Source organism: Rhinoderma darwinii, chromosome 3 (assembly GCF_050947455.1).
Source record: "Rhinoderma darwinii isolate aRhiDar2 chromosome 3, aRhiDar2.hap1, whole genome shotgun sequence".
Classification (NCBI taxonomy): domain Eukaryota; kingdom Metazoa; phylum Chordata; class Amphibia; order Anura; family Rhinodermatidae; genus Rhinoderma; species Rhinoderma darwinii.
In genome coordinates, this window is record NC_134689.1 from 205,338,390 (window position 1) to 205,359,386 (window position 20,997).

The following is a 20,997-nucleotide window of genomic DNA, read 5'->3' on the forward strand; positions in this document are numbered from 1 at the left end:
GGAGGGAGTGGCGGTGGCTGGTTTCAGTGGCGCCACCGCCCCCTCAGAGAGGCAGCAGGCCACCGCCGGAGACGAGATTCTCATCTCGCCTCATGGACGGTGCAGCCCTGTGTTTTGGCGAATGCCAGGAGAACAATACCTGCCTGATTGCATTGTGCCTATTGTAAAGTTTGGTGGAGGAGGAATAACGATATGAGGTTGTTTTTCAGCGGTTGGCCTAGGTTCCTTAGTTCCAGTAAAGGGAAATCTTATTACTTCAGCATACCAAGATCTTATGAGTAAAGCCTAACAAAAACTCATATAGTAAATAGGTCCTAGCCCAATATTTTAATCAAATCCTATATAAACTATGTGTTCAAAGTGAATACATTAATCGTATATCAAATTTTTATAAGATCATACATACATAACAAACATCACTTTGTGGAAATGCGCGTTGGGTTTGTAGTGGTGTATCCTGAAACCTGTCCCCTTGGCTTGGATATCTTTTATATTATACTGTGTATGTATTAACCCCTTGGCAACATGTCATATACATGTATGTGACAGCCGCCAAGGGGAAGTATGGAGCGCGCTCACGGGCTGAGCAGGTGTCACCTGCATGTTACAGCTGAAACCCCAGTGCAATGGGCAGAATCGCAGATCACTTCGATTCTGCCCGTTTAACTACTTAAATGCCGTGGTCAATGGGGACCACAGCATTTAAGCCGTTAAAATAAGGGGGACGGCCCCCTCTGATGTGCTATTAGACACCCCATGATGCGATCTGGGGAGGCGATGGTTGTTATGACCGGTCTGCCATAAGGTCTGCCGCCTTTGTACTCTTATAAAGCCCTGCCTCTGGTAGAAATTAAATCTGGAAATTATTTTTTAAGCCCTTTCCCGCATTTTCACGTGCAAGCACCTCATGTGAAGGCATACCTTCCCACATTATGATGTGCATGTACATGATTGTGGTCTCATGGGCACAGAAGCTGTGGGAGCCCGGCTGTGACAAATAGCTTGGCTCCACCTGCAACGGCAGAATTTGGAAAAACCACCATTCTCAGCGCTCCCTCTGTCACCAATCGGAGGCCCGCGATTGCCGGCCGCCGACAGGTTGCCATATCTATATGACTATTAGGCCTCGCCAGAGGCGTGGCCTAATAGATTGCAGTATTACAATGACAGACAATAATGCTTTATATACTTAGTATACCAAAGCATTATGACTGTGATAAGAAAAAACGTTAAATAAAGTTGAAGAAAAAATAAGTGGTGAACAGTAAAAATAAAATAAAACCATTTTTCCATAAAAATTGGTTTTATTTACTAAAAGTGTTAGAAAATTAAATACACATATATGGTATCGTCACAATCGTAACAACCAGCAAAATGAAGTTAACACATTAATTTAACCACGTGGTGAATGCTGTTAATATAAAACAAATTTTTTTCCATCCCCCCCCCCCCAAAAAAAATTATAAAAGTTAATAAATAAGTTCTATTTACCCCAAAACAGTAGTGATGAAAACTACACCTCATCTCACAAAAAACAAGCCCACATATGGCTACATTGACGAAAAAAATTAAAAAAGTTACGACTCTTGGAAAGAAGCTCTTCAAAAACAAATTATATTTTTAAAAGAGTTTTTTTGTGCAAATGTAGTAAAACATTAATAACCTATACATATGTGGTATCACTATAATTGTACAGACCCATACAATAAAGACAGCATGTTATTTACGCTGCACAGTGAACAGCGTAAATATAAAACCCTGCTGGAATAGCTGTATTTTACAATCCCCCCCCCCCCCAAGAAAGTTAGTGAAGGTAAATCCATATAATATGTGCACCCACAAATGGTGCTGACGTCCCGCAAAAAAACAAGCCCTTATACAGCTACGTCGATAATAAAACAAAAAAGTTATGGCCCTCAGAACGAGGTGATGAGAGAACGAATAAAAAGCTGCTTCCTCAAGGCCCAAAATAGCTGCATCCGGGATTAAAGAGGACGTGTCACCAGATTTCACAATACAAACTGCATACGTTCTTAAATAGTTCTCTTAGGCTCTCAACTCTTTACATGTCTCTTTTATATATAATCCAGCCCTTCAAAGTGTTCAGGCTCATAATGTCTTCTATAATTGGCAGGCAAGGGGCATGCACTCAGTCTTACAACTAGTTAATTTACCCACAAAGAAACCCCTCTCCTTCATTACATGTGCTGTTATTTGTATATTATCAGGCTAGGAGTTATGTTAATGCTGTTTTATTGAAAATCTCCCGGAGGACTGGAGTCCAATCTTACTCAAACTACTTCTGAACTCCTCATCCTCTAGAGGATATATTTCACAATTGTATAGAATGTTTCTTCCCGAACTAGATTACCGCCAATGAACATCTGGAATGATATAGTGGTTGACATCCATCCCCTCTTTAGATATTTTTAGATATTAGTACTATTTTACAAGCCTTAGACTACTCTAATAAAACCTGATCTTATGTGTTTATAACCCCCACCAGTCTGACCTGGTGTGGTCCAGCTGATGCGGATATATTTCACTGTTTGTGGTCCTGTCTATCAATTCAAACATTTTGGATTTTAGTCCGATCATTTACACTGACACATTTGACAGATTGTGTTTCTTCAGTCCCGACCTGGGTAATTTGGGGTGGATAGATCCCTCTAAGCATTATTGTCCAAAATAAATGAGAAAACGTCTGTATTGTCGCGGCTGCTGCACAAAAATCTATCCTTCGATTTTGGATACAACCCCCCCCCCCCCCGGGAGATTATTCCTGGAGAAACTGTCCTTTTCATTCCAAATGGACTGGGAGGAGGCATGTAAGTAAGGAATGGAGGGTGAAATTTACCTTTGTCATTTGGACACCTTTTATTAAGATCCTACCAATTTCAATACAAACCAAAGTTAAAAGCCATTTCCGCTTCACCACATGATACTGGAGAGAGAACTGGAGGATGACACTCCCTTATAATCTGTTGATATCATTCAATCTCTCTTTATATCTAAGTGAGACCCACTGGCATCATTCATTACTTATTATTTATAGTTCACTATTTATTGCTTAAGTGATGTTATAACTTAGGACATGTCTCTTATACAATTGCAATTATGTCTGACTGTTCTTCTGTTCTTATTGTCAAAAGTGGTGTATACTATCCCATTATCTGAACTGTATATGCGTTTCTAAATGTACCATTGATTCTCCGTTAAATTTCAAATATATGTCATTGTAATCAACACCACAACTTGACAAATTGTTTGTTTGACTTTATTGTTGAAAACCTTAATAAATACATAAAAAATAGTTATCTTAGACCTGATGAGACTGATGTACTTACTTTGAAAATCCATGTAAGAATGGCTGTATAATCCTTTCTCAAAGTTTTCCTGCCTGATATTAAAATTAGTATTTTATGATGCCAAGTATATGCATGAGTATATGCATGAGATTAACTCAATCTTCTCCCACCTAGAGCGAACACGCTCCTATTTGTATCCCTGCTCCCTTGCACCATGCTAAAATTTTGCACATATTCTTTAAAAGCTGCAGTATCCCTGGCTCGGCAGTCATAGAGTCCATTTTCCAGCAGCAGTTTGTGTGAAATTACAGCTTTTAATGCATTTGCTGCTTTTTCTTACTGCAAAGCCAGGGAAACGGCAGCTTGTTCTGAACATATGCATGATTTCAGCATGGTGCTGGGGAGGAGGGACACTGATAGTAGCTTGTAAACTGAAGAGATTGAGATTACATCATGCATAAACTTGGTCTCATAAAATGCTTATTTTATTATCTGACAGTAAAACTTTAAGAAAGGATTATACAGTCATTCTTACATGGATTTTCAAAGTTAATACATGAGTCTCATCAGGTCTTTAACAATGTATGCTGTTTGTAATCTGGTGACAGATCCTTTTTAACCCCTACCCGCATGACTCAGTAACTGTACGTCGTCGCGGGAAGTGAATTCCCACACAAGGACGTACAGTTACTGAGTAGTTCCCGGTGCACACTGTCGGTGACTGTAACAGATGACTCTCCACTGTCCCCGGCCAGCGAACCATTCCCGCTGATTTTGGCAATTAACCCCTTAAATGTGGCGATCGATTGCGATCACCACATTTAAGAGGTTTGTAGCACATCGGCACCACCAAAAATGTGATTGCAGAAGCTGCCAATGGTTGACATGGCAACCGGAGGACAGATAATGGCCTCCGGGCCTGCCATGTACGGAAGCCCATGAGGACCAGCCAGAGGCTAGTCCTGATAGGCTTCCTGTAAGAGTGACTGTCAGCATCACAATGACCGTTAGAATACATTGCACTACATATGTAGTGTAATGTATTACAGCAGTGATCAGTGCTGCAAGTCTTCAAGTCCCCTAGCGGAACAAAAAAAAGTTAAAAAAATGTTTTAAAAAAAGTGTAAAAAGAAAAGTTGTAAGTTAAAAAAAACAAAAACTGCTTTTTTTTCCTATAAGAAGTCTTTTATTATAGGAAAAGAATGAAAACGTGAAAGAAAGTACACTATTTGGTATCACCGCATTCATAACGAACCATACGATAAAATTATAATGTTATTTTTCCCGCAGGGTGAACACCGCAAAAATATAAATAAAAAACAATGCCAGAATTGCTATTTTTTTGGTCACTACCCCTCCAAAAATAAAGAATAAAAAGTGATCAAAAAATCGCATGTACCCCAAAATAGTACCAATAAAAACTACAACATGTCCCGCAAAAAAACAAGCTTTTTACACAGCTTTTTTGACTGAAAAATAAAAAAGTTATGGCTCTCAGTATATGGTGACACAAATAAAAAGTGAGCTTTTTTTTTTTGTGCAAACGCTACAAAGCATAAAAAAATGATATACATATGGTATCACCATAATCGTATTGACCTGCAGAATAAAGTAAATTGCCATTTATAGTGCACGGTGAATGCCGTAAAATATAAAGAATTTAAAACCCCAAAATCGCTGTTTTTTGGTCACCTTAGCTCTCAAAAAAATGTAATAAAAAGTTGTATGTACCAAAAAGTGATCTCAATAAAAACTACAGCGCATCCAGAAAAAAATAAACCCTCACACCACTCAATCGAACAAAAATATAAAAAAAGTTATGCCTCTCGGATTGTGGTGAAACAAAAATTTTTTTTATCAAATAGTTTTTTCTTTGTAAAGGTAGTAAAATATATAAAAAAAATTATATAACTTTGGTATCACCGTAATCGTATTGAGCGGCAGAATAAAGTTAAAGATGCTCTGTCACCACATTATAAGTGCCCTATCTCCTACATAATCTGATCGGCGCTGGAATGTAGATAACAACACAGTTTTTTATTTTGAAAAACTCATTTTTGAGGAAGTTATGAGCAATTTTAGATTTATGCTAATTATTTTTAGTGCCCAACTGGGTGGTTTTTTTAACTTTTGACCAAGTGGGCGTTGTAAAGAGTAGTGTATGACGCTGGCCAATCCGCGTCATACACTTCTCTCCATTCATGTCCATTTGTACTCAGCACAGCATGATCTAGCGAGATCATGCTGTGCTGTCACATACACCCACATTAACTTTACTGAAGTGTCTTGACAGTGAATAGACATCACCTCGAGCCATTACGCGATGTCTATTTACACTCCCGACACGTCGGTAAAGTTTGTGTAGGACTTAAGCGTTGCACACGTGATCTCACGAGATCACACTACTGCTGTAATTCATAGTGTGATCTGGCGAGATCATGCTGTGCAGCGATTAAGTCCCACACAAGTTTATATTATGTCTTGTAGTGTAAAAGTTGTTTTGCCTAATTTGAAGGATAGTTTCTAGAACAGTTATTTTATCTCCATCTTTCTGACTTCTTAATTACAGTGAAATGAATGTGGCTGCTGTGGATTCAAATCTCTGCAGTGCTGTCTCCAGAAATGTGGCAAAGACCATACATCTTTTTGGAGTCAAGTCTGAACAACTTGTAAGTCAATTTCCTGTTTGCATTTTCAATGTCAGCAGATGTATTTGTCGTTGAAAGTTAAGGAGTACTGAATGGACACTTAAAGGGTTACTCTGATTTGTTCTCATAACTTTGTTTATTGGGAACTCTGGGAACATCACCGATCCTGGGAATAAAGGGGCTAAATCAGGGCTGCGTCTCTTTCTACATTTTTCTGCACAGCGGAGCGTCCCAGCCACTTGGTTGTTCAGGAAACTACAATTGGGCTTATTCACTTGAATTGTGGCTGGGGCGCTGCTATGCAGGGAAAAACAAGGGGACGCCTTGCCAGATCGGTGCTGTGGCCTCTTCATCTCAGGGATGGTGGGGGTTCCAGAGGTCTGACTTTCTTAATACATACAGTGCATTCAGAAAGTTTTCAGACCCTTTCACTTTTTTCACATTTTGTTATGTTGAGGCCTTGTGCTAAAATTAAAAAAAATATTTCCCCATCTTTTTGCACTCAATACCTCATCATGACAAAGTGAAAACTTTTGACATTTTTGATAATTTATTAAAAATGAAAAGCACAAATTTCACATGGACCTAAGTATTCAGACCCTTTGCTATGACACTTGAAATTTAGATCTGGGGCCTCCCATTTCTCTTGATCATCTTTGAAATGTTTCTACACCTTGATTGGAGTCTACCTGTGGAAAATTCATTTGATTGGAAAGACACACCCCTGTCTATGTAAGGTCTCACTGCTGACAATGCATATCAGAGCAAAAACCAAGCAAGGAGGAGGAAAATCTGCTTTTAGAGCTCAGAGACAGGATTGTGTGGAGACACAGATCTGGGAAGGGTACAAACAAATGTCTGCTGCACTGAAAATTCCCAAGAGCACAGTGGCTTCCATAATTCTTAAATGGAAGAAGTTTGGAACAACCTGAACTCTTTTTAGAGCTGGCCGCCCCACCAAACTAAGTAATTGGGGAGAAGGGGGGCCTTGGTAAGAGAGGTGACCAAGAACCCAATGGTTACTCTTGCTGAGCTCCAAAGATCCTGTGTACAGATGAGAGAAACTTCCAGAAGGTCAACCATCACTGCAGCACTCCACCAATGTGGGTTTTATGGCAGAGTGGCCAGAAAGAAGCCTGTCCCCAGTAAAATACACATGAAAGCCCGCCTGGAGTTTGCAAAAAAGCACCTAAAGGACTCTGACTGCTAGAAACAAGATTCTGTGGTCTGATGAAACTAAGATTTAAATTTTTGGTCTCAATTCTAAGAGTCCTGTCTGGAGGAAACCAGAAACTGCTCATCACCTGCCCAATACCATCCCTACAGTGAAGCATGGCGGTGGCAGCATCAATGTGGGGGTGATTTTCAGCAGCTGAGACAGGAAGACTGGTCAGGGTTCAAAGGTAAGATGAATGGAGCAAAGTAGAGAGATATTCTTAATGAAAACCTGATCCAGAGTGCTCTGGACCTCAGACTGGGTTGAAGGTTCACCTTCCAACAAGTCAATGACCCTAAGCACACAGTAAAGAGAACACAGGAGTGGCTTATGGACAACTGTGTGAATGTCCTTGAGTGGCGCAGCCAGAGCCCTGACTTGAAACCAATCGAACATCTCTGGAGAGACCTGAAAATGTTTGTCCACCGACGGTCCCCATCCAACCTGACAGAGCTTGAGAGGATCTGCAGAGAAGAATTTCTGAAAATCCCCAAATCCAGGTGTGCAAACCTTGTGGCATCATACCCAAGAAGACTGGAGGCCGTTATCGCAGCCAAAGGTGCTTCAACTAAGTACTGAGTAAAGGGTGTGAATACTTATGTCAATGCAATATTTTAGTTTTTCCTTTTCAATAAATTAGTAAAGATTACGAACATTCTGTTTTCACTTTGTCATTATGGGGTATTGAGTGCAGAATGATGGGGGAAAACTGGAATTTTTGTTTTATTTTAGAACGAGGCCTCAACATAATAAAATGTAAAGAAATTGAAAGGGTCTGAAGACTTCCCGAATGCATTGTAAATCATTTGCAAGCATGTATGTGTTATACACAGATAAGAACTTGAGTGACTGGCACATGACCTGAAAGAGTCAGTGACGTGACATGGGAAGTTAGGTGGAGCGCATAAATCAGTAGACCCCCCCCCCCCCTCTTTGAAACCTATTAAATTCAGCAAGTTTCCTATACTCATAAGGGAGAAGCTCCCGATGTACGGTATACGTTAAATGGAGGCTGTGATGGATGTCTAACATTGGCGTTCGTCACCCATACACTTTCATGACATATATGTTAAACGGATTCCATAATAGGATGCCACAGTAAGGGATCCATCACAGGCATCTGGCAGCCATAGGTTATTCTGACATCCATTTAACAAACAGATATAGCAATCTTTAACATAAATGTGGCAAGAAACGTTAATTTAACTTTTTCAATGGCTTTACTTAACCCATAGACTCCCATGTTATGAAAGCCCTATACCGTGCATTATACTTTCTTTTTTTTTTTGCGTGATCCCGTTGCATTAAATAGCATATTCCATTCGTCCCAAAAAAATTGCTAGTTAACCCCTTAATGACAGCTGATTTTTCTTTTTGTATTTCTCCTACCCACATTCCAAGTGACACTTTTTTTTTTTTTTTCATCAACATAGCTGTATTACGGCTTGCTTTTAGCAGAATGGGTTGCTGTTTTTCATGTTACCATTTAATGTACCCCATAATGTACTGACAAACTTTTGCAAATTATGTGAAATTGAAAAAAATGCAACTCCCTAGTATTTAGCATTTTGTTTTTATGGTGTTCACTACATGGGAAAAAATTCTACGGTCATTTTATTATGCTGGTCAGTACGATTGCGGCGATACCTAATTTGTATATTTTTTTTAATGTTTTCCTACTTTTACTAAATAAAAACAATTTGTTAAAAAAATAAATGTTTTGTGTCGCCGCCAAGTCTGCCTTCTGTGCTTGATTATTAATAGTATAGCACAGATAAAGGCAATACACTTCAATATACAAGTATTGCATGAGCAATCCATATATCACATGGTTAGGACCCCTAGGGGAACAAAAAATAAAAAAGGAAAAGAAAAGTTCAATAACATGTTTGAAATAAAAAAAACAAAACATTTTACCATTATTAAACCCTTCCCGCCGCAGCCCTTTTTCAGATTTTCATTTTCGCTTTTTCCTCCCCACCTTCCAAAAGCCATAACGTCCTTATTTTTCCGTCAATATAGTACTATGAGGGCTTGATTTTTGCGGGACGAGTTGTAGTTTTTCATAGCACCATTTATTTTGCCATATAATGTAATAGGAGATAGGAAAATAATTATTTGTGAGGGAAAAAATGAAAAAAACATTGCGTTTTTACGGAATTCACTGTGCAATTAAAACAACATGTTAACTTTATTCTGTGGGTCAATACGATTATGGCGATACCAAATATATATCGTTTTTTCTATATTTTACTACTTTTACAAGTAAAAACCTAAGTGTAAAAAAGAAAATTTATTTTGTGTCGCCAAATTCCGAGAGCCATAACTTTTTTATTTTTTCCGTCGATTAAGTGGTATGAGGGCTTATTTTTTGCGGGATAAGCTGTAGTTTTTAATAATACCATTTTGGTGTACATGCGACGGTTTATTCACTTTTCGTTTCATTTTTTTGTGGGCGATTAGGTGACCAAAAAATAGATTCTGGCATTTACAATTTTTTTTTACGGCGTTCACTGTGCAGGTTAAATAATGAAATATTGTAATACTTCAGACTTTTACAGACGCGGCGATACCAATTATGTTTATTTATTTTTTTACTATGCTCTAGGAGGAAAATGGGAAAAGGGGGTTTTTTGAACTTTTAATATTTATTTTTTTTACACAAAAAAAAACTTTAACTAATTTTTACTTGTTTTATTAGTCCCCCTAGGGGACTTCAACCAGCGATCGTTAGATCGCTTGCACGATATACTGCAATACTAATGTATTGCAGTATATCGTGATTCTGACAGGCATATATTAAGCCCTGCCGGAGGCAGGGCTTAATAGGTGAACAAAGATGGCGGACCTGGGGGACTTCATTAGGCCCCCCAGGCAGCCATAGCAACCATGGCCCCCCCACGATTGCTTTGCGGGGGGCGCGATGAGCTGTTAGAGGGGTCGCCCCCCTCTTTCTAACGATTTAAATGCTGCAGTCGCTATTGACCGCAGCATTTAACGAGTTAAACGAGCGGGATCGCGCTCGAGCGGGATCGCGCTCGAGCGGGTTCGCGCTCGAGCGCGATCCCGCTCGAGCGCGATCCCGCTCATTACTCTGAAGTGTCGGATGTACATACAGCCGACACCGGCATCGTATGGAGCGGGTTCACTCCGTGAGCCCGCTCCATACTTCCTCTACCCGACTTTGGCTTATAGATACGTCAAATGTCGGGAAGGTGTTAAAACAAATTTATGTAAGCAATAAAAAGGTAAAGTATTGATATTGCCTGGTCCGTATAAGTCTGAATATTGAAATATCACTTCTGCATTAGGGTCCCGTTCTGACGTTCCGTCTGAGGTTTCCATCAGAACGGGACCCTGAGCAGTCGACTACGCTATTGCTTCCGGCTAAACGACTGATCCGGTGCACAAAATAGACAAACGGAAACCAGGGGCACTGTGTCTGTCACCATTGAAATCAATGGTGATGGAGGCGGAATCCTCTGGTTTCCGTCGGTGTCAGTTTGTGTCTGCTCGTGGTCCCGTTCTGATGGAAACTTCCGACAGAACGTCAGAACGGGTCCCCAACGCAGATATGAACAGAGCCTAACTTAACCCGACGTGTGACCACCGTAGGAAAAAGAAAGTCACAATGCAAGCATTGCTGTTTTTTGTCACCTCACTTCCCCAAGAAATGTAATAAAAAGTTATCAAAAGGTAGTTTGTACCTCAAAATGGTACCAATAAAAACTATACCTTTCCTCGCGAAAAAAAACAAGACCTTGCACAGCTCCAATCGAAGGAAAAATAAAAATTATGGCTCTCAGAAAATAGCGACCCAAAACAAAATTTGTTTTTGTTTATTTTTGTTAATGAATAGTTTTATCTTTTGTAAAGTAGTACATCATAAAAAAAACAATATAAATTTGATACCACGGTAATCGTATTGACCAGCAGAATTTAGTTAACTTTATGCTAACTCCATAAAAATGAAACCCAAAAATCATTGGATGCATCACAATTTTTTCTTACCATACCATTCCACCACACATATAATTTTTTTTTCCATTTTCCAGTACATTATATGATACCGTTAAAAACGAAAAAAAATTAAGCCCTCATACGGCTATATCAATAGAAATATAAAATACTTAGAGTTTTGGCATGTGACGATGTTAAGCCCAAAATGAAATCCAAAAATTGTCTGTCTTCAAGGGGTTGAGGAAGAACAAGGTATGACCAAGTTTGTCGACCTACCTCAACCCTATCAAGTACATGTGTGGAAGTTTGAAGCAGCATTATACAAACCCCCACTATCAAGCATCAAGTCATCTCAAGGCAGCCACCCTTCAGGAGTGGAATATGTTATACATGACAATATGTCATTAACTTGTACAATTCATCACAAGAAGGGTCGGCGCAGTAATGAAGGAAATACTACGTACTAGTATGTTACTTATTAGTGCATTTAATCAAGGGTGTACTCATTGTTTGCGACCCTTGATTAGAGTGAAGTTGCATAATTCCTTTATGTTACATATGTTAATTACATATCTTTCTATTTTATTATTAAATATATGTTTTATAAAATAACATTTTTTAATCCTTCCATGAATTGTAGCGTTGGTCATTTAGAAATATATCTATGTTCAGATAGGGTGTACTAACTTTTGCAATGTACTGTATATATTCCAGGCCAATCGAATTTTTTTTCCATTTGCTTGAAACTCTTACATCCCCTCAAATCTTTATAATCATAAGTGAGGTCATTTGGAAAAAGTTTATGAATAGTGAGATTAAGTATACAAGAGTTTTACACCTCTTGCACAGGACTGAGTTCGGGCCGTCAAAACCGGTCTGTGTATCAGCCGTATTTCCCGGACCCGTCCGTGGTACAGGCAAACGGGAGTCCTGGCATCATAGACGTTTTATGATGCTAGGAGTCCCTGCCATCCCGCAGAACTGCTGTTCTTTACTGAACAAAATGATACAGTACGGAACAGCAGTTCCACGGGAAGGCAGGGACTCCTAGCATCATAAAATGTCTATGATGCCAGGAGTCCCATTCACCTGTACCGTGGTCGGGCCAGGAAATCCAGCCGACGCTCGGACTGTTTTTGGTTTTATTTTTACGTGGCATCCAGTCTTTCATAGATGTTAATTTTATAAATACGACATGCATTATGCAAGTCATCAAACACTGTTCACATTAGCATTCAAGGTTTCATTCGGCCTTTCCGTTTTTTAAGTTAATAAAATCCATCGGAATTCGCTGGTATCTATTTGAAAAGTAACTCGTTTTTATAAACAGAAGCCATGATGCTAATGTGATCAGACCCTTATCTGTTATTCTGTTTAAGTTTAATATTGACAAGCTTGATTTATTAAATAACAAAGAAGGGGCATTTAGAAAAAAAATAAAAAAATAGATATCAGCAATATTAGGATTGAGCAAATACAAATGGATATAATAGGAAGGCCAATGGTAAGTGAGGTTACAGGAAAATTTTTCCATGAATACTTGGTGGTTAAGGCTGTGTTCACATCACCGTTCCTTTATGCAGAGGGGTTCCATCGGAGGTTTCCGTTGGGTTAACCCCTCAATGAAAAGGCAGACGGAAACCTTAGCTTCCGTCTCCCTCACCATTGAACTCAATGGTGACGGAAACCTAGCTAATGGTTTCTGTTTGTCACCGTTGTGACAGTGTTCCGTCTTTTTAACAGAATTAATAGCGCACTATTGGTTCCGTCAAGAACAACGGAACCCTGTCACAACGGTGGCAAATGGAAACTATTAGCTAGGTTTCCGTCACCATTGAGTTCAATGGTGAGGGAAACGGAAGCTAAAGTTTCCGTTTGCCTTTCCATTGAAGGGTTAACAGGACGGAAACTTCAGACGGAACCCCTCAGCCGAGAGGAACGGTGATGTGAACAGGCCCTAAGTTATATTGGTATTTATATTTTATATACCTTTCTCATGTTTTATATGTTGTATTTCTATAATTTGAAGATGTTTCCTCATTATTTGTATGTCACCTTGTAATGTTGAATGACAATGTTCCCTAGAGAACAGTTTCTGTTATGCAAGATAATCTATACTGGTATTAATTGTGTTTCACTGACTTGCATTTACTAATGTAGCTTCCTTGGCTAGGATTATGTATCTCTGACATTTCTAAGGAGGATTAAACTGATAGTGAAGCCTTATACAAAGCTGCCTAATTGGCTGCACAGAGGAGTATTAATGCCCAAAAACACAGTAGAATTAATATATATATATATATATATATATATATATATATATATATATATATATATATTACATTTCTTTGAATTTCCTATATTATTTTAATATTGACAATAACTGAAATGTTGATAATTGTAATTATTCTATAAATGCTCTTGATTATTTCCAGAAAATGAGCTGAATCTCTCAGATATTTTTTTTTGCATATGTAGACCTTAATTCTAAGTAAATGCCTAAATTATCAAAATACATTGTTCATAAGTCTCTTGATATTATTTAATTGGGCTGTAGTATATAATTACAGTTAGAGCAAAAGATTATGCTCTTGCTCACATTTTAAAGGATTTAAGTCAAGAAAAAACAAACTGCACAGTTCTGTTCTTTGGAAAGCTTGGTGAGTTATTGGATCTATCATGGTGAGGCTTGGTGACAAACTAATGTCACTGCCCAGACAACTTTAACTCCTCGCTTTTCCAGCAGATCCTCTCCCTCAAGACAATACCCCATCCTGCTGCTACCTCTTTTGCCCTTTTTAGTAATAGTGTCCCCTTTTGTGCTACACAAAGTGATAGTGCCCCCACACAGTAATAATTCCCCCGTTGTGGATAATGCTTTTCAAAAGGGTTTTCCCAAAATCATCAATTATCCCGTCAACAGAATAGGTGATAATTTTCTGATTGCTGGGGACCCCACAGCTGGGACCCCCACCGAATGGGAAATCGGGGGTCCCAAACCCCCCGTTACTCCTTACTCAATCGCGGTGAGGAGGACATCGAATGGAGCGGCGGTCAAGCATGTGTGCTGCCGCTCCATTTAAAGTCTATGGGAATGATGGAAACACCCAAGCACAGAGCTCGGCTGTTACCTTTATTCTCATAGACATTAAATGAAGTGGCGGGTGGATGCTCAACCGCCACCCCATTCAAGCTCCTCCTCACTGCGGGGGATGCAGTAAGGAGGATCTGGGGGTTTGAAACCCCCATTGTCGCAATCGGTGGGTGTCCCAGAAGTGGGGCCCCGAGCGATCAGAAAATTATTACCTAACATTTGGATAAGTGATCATTTATGATTCTGGGAAATCCCCTTTAACCCATTAGTAACCACCAATATGCCTTTTCACGGCGGTCCCTAAAGGGCCTTCGTCTAGGCCATCACCTTTTCACGGCTGCCCAGTCAAAGTCCTGCACGGGTGTCCCGTGCAGGCTGGAGCCGATGCTCAGCTGTCTGATGACAGCCGGACTCCTGCTCCAACGGCCACGATCGATGTTTACTTAAATCACGGCTGTTTAACCTGTTAAATGCCGCGGTCAATAGCGACCGCGGCATTTAAATCATTTACAGAGGGAGGGCGCTCCCTCTCTCACCCATCGGCGGCCCGCAAATGCAGCCTGATAAAGGCCCCCAGGTCTGCCCTGGTCATATGCCTATTAGGTTTAGATTTAGGTTTAGATTTACACTGACAGTCAATAATGCTTTGGAATACGGAGTATACCAAAGCATTATATCTGCGTTCTAAAGATCACATACTAAAGTCCCCCAGTGGGACTAATAAAATAAGTAATAGATGTGAAATAAAAATTATTAGTAAAAATTACAGTAAAAAAACCAGACATTTTTTCCCATAAAAAGTGGTTTTATTTAGTAAAAGTGTAAAAAATAAATAAAACTACGCATATATGGTATCGCCACGACCGTAACGACCCAAACAATAAAGATAATATGTAATTTAAACCGCAAGGTGAACACCGTAAAAAAAAGCCACAAAAAACAATGGTGAAATTGCTATTTTTTTCCATTGCCCCCCAAAAAAGTTATAATAAAAGTTAATCAATATGTCCCATGTACCCCAAAACAGTACCAATCAAAACTACGTCTCGTCCTGCATATTACTACTTTAACGGAAAAATAAAAAAATGATGGTTCTTGGAAAGAGACGATGCAAAAAGCAAATAATTTTAGTTCAAAAGAGTTTTTATTGTGCAAAAGTGGTAAAACATAACAAAAGCCTCTACATATGTGTTATTGCCGTAATCATACCGACCCACAGAATAAAGGTAACGTGTTGTTTACGCCGCACAGTGAACTGTTTGAATTTAATATGCATAGAACAATGGCGGAATTTCAGAGGCTTTTTTTTATTCCCACCCAAAAAAAAGTTAATCAAAAAATGATATCGAACCCAAAATGGTGCCATTAATACAACTAATCCCACAAATAACAAGACCTCATGTCGACGGAAGAATAAATCCGTTATATCTCTTTGAATGCGATTATAGAAAAACGAAAAAAAATTGCTCGGTCATTAGGGCCTAAAATAGGCTGGTCATTAAGGGGTTAAGTAATTGCCCGTGTGTAAATATGTACAGGTTTATTTTGGAATCTGCTGTTTTCATATTTGTACATGAAAATGACTTACTGCTGATGATATTCATAAACTTCTTAGAAATACATATTCTTCCTCATGGTATAAACCTACTTCTGTACTGCTGACTAATGCCACTGTCATTTCAATTTTTTTATTAGTCATATTTAGAGCATGAAGCTCTTATGTGCCTTCAGAAATTCACACTGGTTTTCATCTTTGTTTTTCATTTTTAAAGTGCGGCTTTTATCATTTCCTGTTGTATTTATACATGCCTTTAAAACGTGTTTAGACGAGAAGACAAAAGCGCTGCGCAAATCAAGCTATTCTATATGTAATTCATTCTGGCATTGGCGGACTACATTCTAACTCTGATCTATTTTTGTTATTGTAGCTGTCTACTCAAGGAGATGCAAGTCAGGTGATTGGACCTCTCACAGAAGGTCAACGAAGAAACGTGGCTGTGGTCAATTCACTTTACAGACTGCATCAATCCATTCAAAAGGTGGTAAGATAGCAGCAGAGGTGAAAATATGTCCCTAGAATAGAGTCGTTGACTTCCTCCCGGTTGACAAATGTTACATGTAAAAGCTGTAGATAAATCACATCACCATCCTGCAATTTTTTACAGTTCATCATATTCTGACACCCACCTGTCACATTATGTTGTAATTTACAGGATAGGAATTAGCTTGTTAAGTGGGTGGAGGGGGTTCTCTTATTTGTTGTGTCTATATATATATATATATATATATATATATATATATATATATATATATACACAGTACTGTAAAATAAATTAGGCTACTGCGGAAAAATGGTAGGCATGCCTTCAAAAATAGAAATGTTCATAGTTTTTTTTTATCACTTATAAAATGCAAACTGAATGATCGGAGGAGAAATCAAAATCAAATCATTATTTGCTGTGACCACACTTTGCCGACAAACCCGCATCAAGTCTCCTGGGTACACTTGCACAAAGTTTTTGAAGGAACTCGGCAGGGAGGTTGCTCCAAACATCTTGAGAACTAACCACAGATCTTCTATGGATGTAGGCTTCCTCAAATCCTTCTGTCTCTTCATGTAATCCCAGACAGACTCGATGATCTTGAGATCAGGGCTCTGTGGTGGCAATATTATCACTTCCAGGGCTTCTTGTTCTTATTTATGCTGAAGATGTATTTCTCAGCATTGGGGACACCATTCATCCTGACCAAATCCCCAACTCCATTTGCTGAATTGCAGCCCCAAACGTTCAAGGAACCTCCACCATTCTTCACTGTTGCCTGCAGAAACTTATTACTGTACCACTCTCCAGCCCTTCAGAAAACAAACTGCCTTCTGTTACAGTGAAATATTTCACATTTTGAATCATCAGTCCAGAGCACCTGCTGCCACTTTTTTGCACCCAAGATCGTATGTTTTTGTGCATAGCTGAGTCGCTTGACCTTGTTTCCTTGTCAAAGGTGTGACTTTTTGGCTGCAATTCTTCCATGAAGACCACTTCTGGCCAGACTTCTAACATTAGAGCTGATGGCACTGCTGGACATCTTCTGATTTAGAAGGAAAGTAGGCATGATGTGTCTTTGATCTGCGCTAAGTTTCCTTGGCCGACCACTGCGTCTACAGTTCCCAATGTTGCTTGCTTCTTTGTGCTTCTTCAAAAGAGCTTGAACAGCACATCTTGAAACCCCAGTAGGCTTTGAAATCTTTGCCTGGGAGAGACCTTGCTAATGCAGTATAACTACCTTGCTGTGCTCTGTCTTGCCATGGTGGACCTGTGACATGAAAAGGTCTTCCACAACCTCACCTTTGTAGCAGAGTTTGGCTGTTCCTCACCCAGTTTTACGCCTCCAACACAGCTGTTTCTGTTACAGTTAATGACTGTGTTTCAACCTACATATGAAAATGTTAATCATTATCCCCTGTTTGGTATAATTGGTTAATCATATACCTGACTACAATCTTACAAAATCCATGACTTTGTGCACTTGTACCTAGAAGTATTGATGCTGTTTTGAAGGTAAGGAGTGGTCACACTATTCTATTTTTTAAAGCATTCTTACTTTGCAGCATTCTTCCACAACTGCCTAAAAGATTTGCACAGTACTGTGTAGTGTATGTGTATGTGTGTGTGTGTGTGTATATATATATATATATATATATATGTGTGTATATAACGGAGGGAGGTAGACATTTTTAATATATATATAATGTGTGTGTATGTATATATATATATATATATATATGTGTGTATATAACGGAGGGAGGTAGACATTTTTTTTAAAGTGCCCCAGGTTTTGTGCAGACCTCCCCATTACATGCTGCACTCATCTGAACATGTATGGGGAGGTGAAAGCTTCTCTTTAAGCTTATATAATATTCTAATTTTCTGAGACACTAAAGTTGGGGTTTTCATTAACTGTTAGCCATAATCCTCCATTAAAATAAAAAAATGCTGGAAATAGATCACACTGTGTGTAATGAATTGATATAATATGAGTTTCACTTTTTGAATTGAATTACTGAAATAAATTATGATATTCTAATGCATTGGGAAGGACTAGTATATATAATCTTCCATGCTGAAGTGTTTGAGAAGTTTAGGAAGGAATCAATGGCCTGAACTAGGTATACATTCCATACTACTTTTCTTGTAGTTAGTGCAGTGGTGGTTATCTCCATATTCTGGTATAGTGGTTCATACATCATTTGTCTGTCCAGTGATTTATTTTTATTTTTTTCGGTTTTCAACTGCATGTCTGCATTGGACAATCCCGTTTTGTTAGAAAGATCCTCCGTCTATAAGTTTATCACAGGGTGCCCTGCTGCTTGGACCACCATAAACCAGCTGTAATATATGGGGGAATGTTACATTTCGTTGCTGCACCACCAAGGAGCAAAAAATCATTAGACCATGCCTATTGAAATCAATGGACTGTCCATGTAATACATGGACTCTTTGGGTCCTCTAAAGCTAGAGAGACTCTTTTTAGATTCTCTCTGCTCTGTTTTTTGAGCAGCCATCACACGGCCGGGAAACCCTGTCGTGTGAATAGGGCCTTATACTGAGGATAGGCCATCAATTTTTGTGGACTGGAAAACCCTTTGACAACCCAAAAATGATTTTTATGGAAAGTAGACCCCAAGGTATTAATTTAACGACATATCAAAGATTTGAAAATCTGCCGTGTAAAATGTCTGCAGCATGCAGATGAGTTTTGTAAAATCTCATCTACTTGCCTTGTACTGTAATCCGCTGCAGACTTTGCCTGCGCAAATCCGCAGGTAAAATTTGCAGTGAATACGCCACATCTAACGTCACCCTAAGGCCCAATTCACACAGAGTTTTTTGGTGCTGATTTTGACGTGGAAACCGCGTCGGAATCCGCACCAATATATAGCCGAAATTGTTGCTTTTTCCCGGGCGGCTGGAAGGCAGAAAAAGCGTTTTACGCCCGTGTTCCTCAATGGCCACAGGTGAAAAACACGGCAAAAAAGTGCAGGCTGATCAATATTCCGTGTACAGGTTGTCCGACCAAAGATTGCTATGTCCCATAGCCTACACCGCAAGTAATGAAAGTCAGTGTGGTCGCGTTGTGACCTGCAAGTAACTGCGGTACGACAGTTTGGATTTCTTGCAACTGTCATGTCGTTGCAACTTGCGCGTTGCGACACAACCACATTGGCTTTTATTACATGCAATGTAGGCTACGGGACATCGCGATCTTTGGCTGTTCGACCTGTGTCGTGCGTGGCCAAAGTCGCTGTGTAGCAGATAAACAAATTTATTTATAGAGAAAAATGTTATTGAAAAAAATTTTGTGTATGTGTGTTTTTTTTTTACATTACATTATTATTCTCCCTCTCTGGCAGTCTGCCAGAGAGGGAGAAGATGCAACTGGTGATCACTGTCACAGCGATGAGCTGACCAGAGACCACTCTGAAGCTGTCTAGACGGCTGTATCATGGAGCTCCTTACCGTCGACACGCACGTGATCGCTGTGACAAGCTGAGCGCCTTACCGCTGTCCCATAGCTGAGCGCCTTACCGTCAGCGCACAAGCGCTGCTGGGAGGAGCAATGTGATTGCTGTGACATGCTGTCACAGCGATCACATGACCGGAGACCACACTGAGTGGTCTCCGGGTGAAAGCTCCATGATATCAGCTGTCTCTAGACAGCTGTATCACGGAGCTCCTCACAGTGGGCGCGTAAGCGCTGCTGTTAGGAGCAATGTGATCGTTGTAACAGGTTGGCACAACGATCACATGACCGGAGACCACGCTGAGTGGTCTAGAGACAGCTGTATCACAGAGCTTAAAGGCTGCCAGGGAGCGGCAAACCTGCTAACTCTGCAGAACGTTCTGGAACGGCCCTGCAGAGTTGATTGTGCATCGCCCGGACGTTTATAGTCTATGGGCGGTCCAGAAGTGGTTAAGTAATAAATACGTATGCAAGCATGAGGCACGTATGATTGTCTGTTAGAAAATACGTGTCTAGTGTATAGTTTGTACTTGCATTGAAGTAGCTCTGTAAATTAGAATAAAAAGTGAGACTGAAAGTAAATAACCCTTCTCTAATGTGCATAATACAAAGCCTTAAAAAAATAAAACTATTTTATTGCAACTACAACCATACAAAAGACCTTATGTGACTAACATAACTAAAACTAAATCGAACCAAAGACTAAGTACTTGAATTATTGCGGATTAAATACATTGTCAATTACACTTATACTTCTATTATTAATGTGGTTTTCATTTTTAGATAAAAGTAGAAAACAATTTAGGTGAATCTTTTCTATTAATTACAATAATGAAGCAGTTATGTTCCTCATACATGGGCCGATGTTCAGGGCCGTAAATTGATTGTCGGCCCATGTAAAATGACTCAGCCGATGCCATCTTTTACGTTGCAGTAAAAATCATCGTTGGCAGCATATCCACCCACCCCCCCACACCTTACGTGTAGATCAGGGATGTGCTGCTGACAATGATGCAAACTGTATGGGGACGAAGGATCTCGATCATCCCCATACCGTGCAGTGATTGATTCTTGTAAATGGAGCTCAACGAGCACTGATCGACCTGCTATATCATTGATCGGCGCTCGCTTACTGGTGTAAAACCACCTTTACACGAACAAAGGCCAGTATTTGCCTGTTTATTCGAAGAGGTCACTGTGCTTGTCACAAATTGACGTCCTATTCTACTAACTTTGTAATAACTTTTTACA

General features: G+C 39.5%; 1 protein-coding gene across 2 annotated transcripts in view; it reads left to right on the top strand.

Annotated features, from left to right (window-relative positions):
- Positions 1–20,997, top strand: part of COG5 (component of oligomeric golgi complex 5) — a 383,955-nt gene that overhangs the window by 271,426 nt on the left and 91,532 nt on the right. The window contains exons 14-15 of one of the 2 annotated variants that reach the window (XM_075857265.1): positions 5,878–5,977; positions 16,155–16,268. In XM_075857265.1, the coding sequence (XP_075713380.1) occupies positions 5,878–5,977; positions 16,155–16,268 (214 nt within the window). The remainder of the gene's footprint in view (positions 1–5,877; positions 5,978–16,154; positions 16,269–20,997) is intronic. The other variant, XM_075857266.1, reaches the window with a different exon arrangement.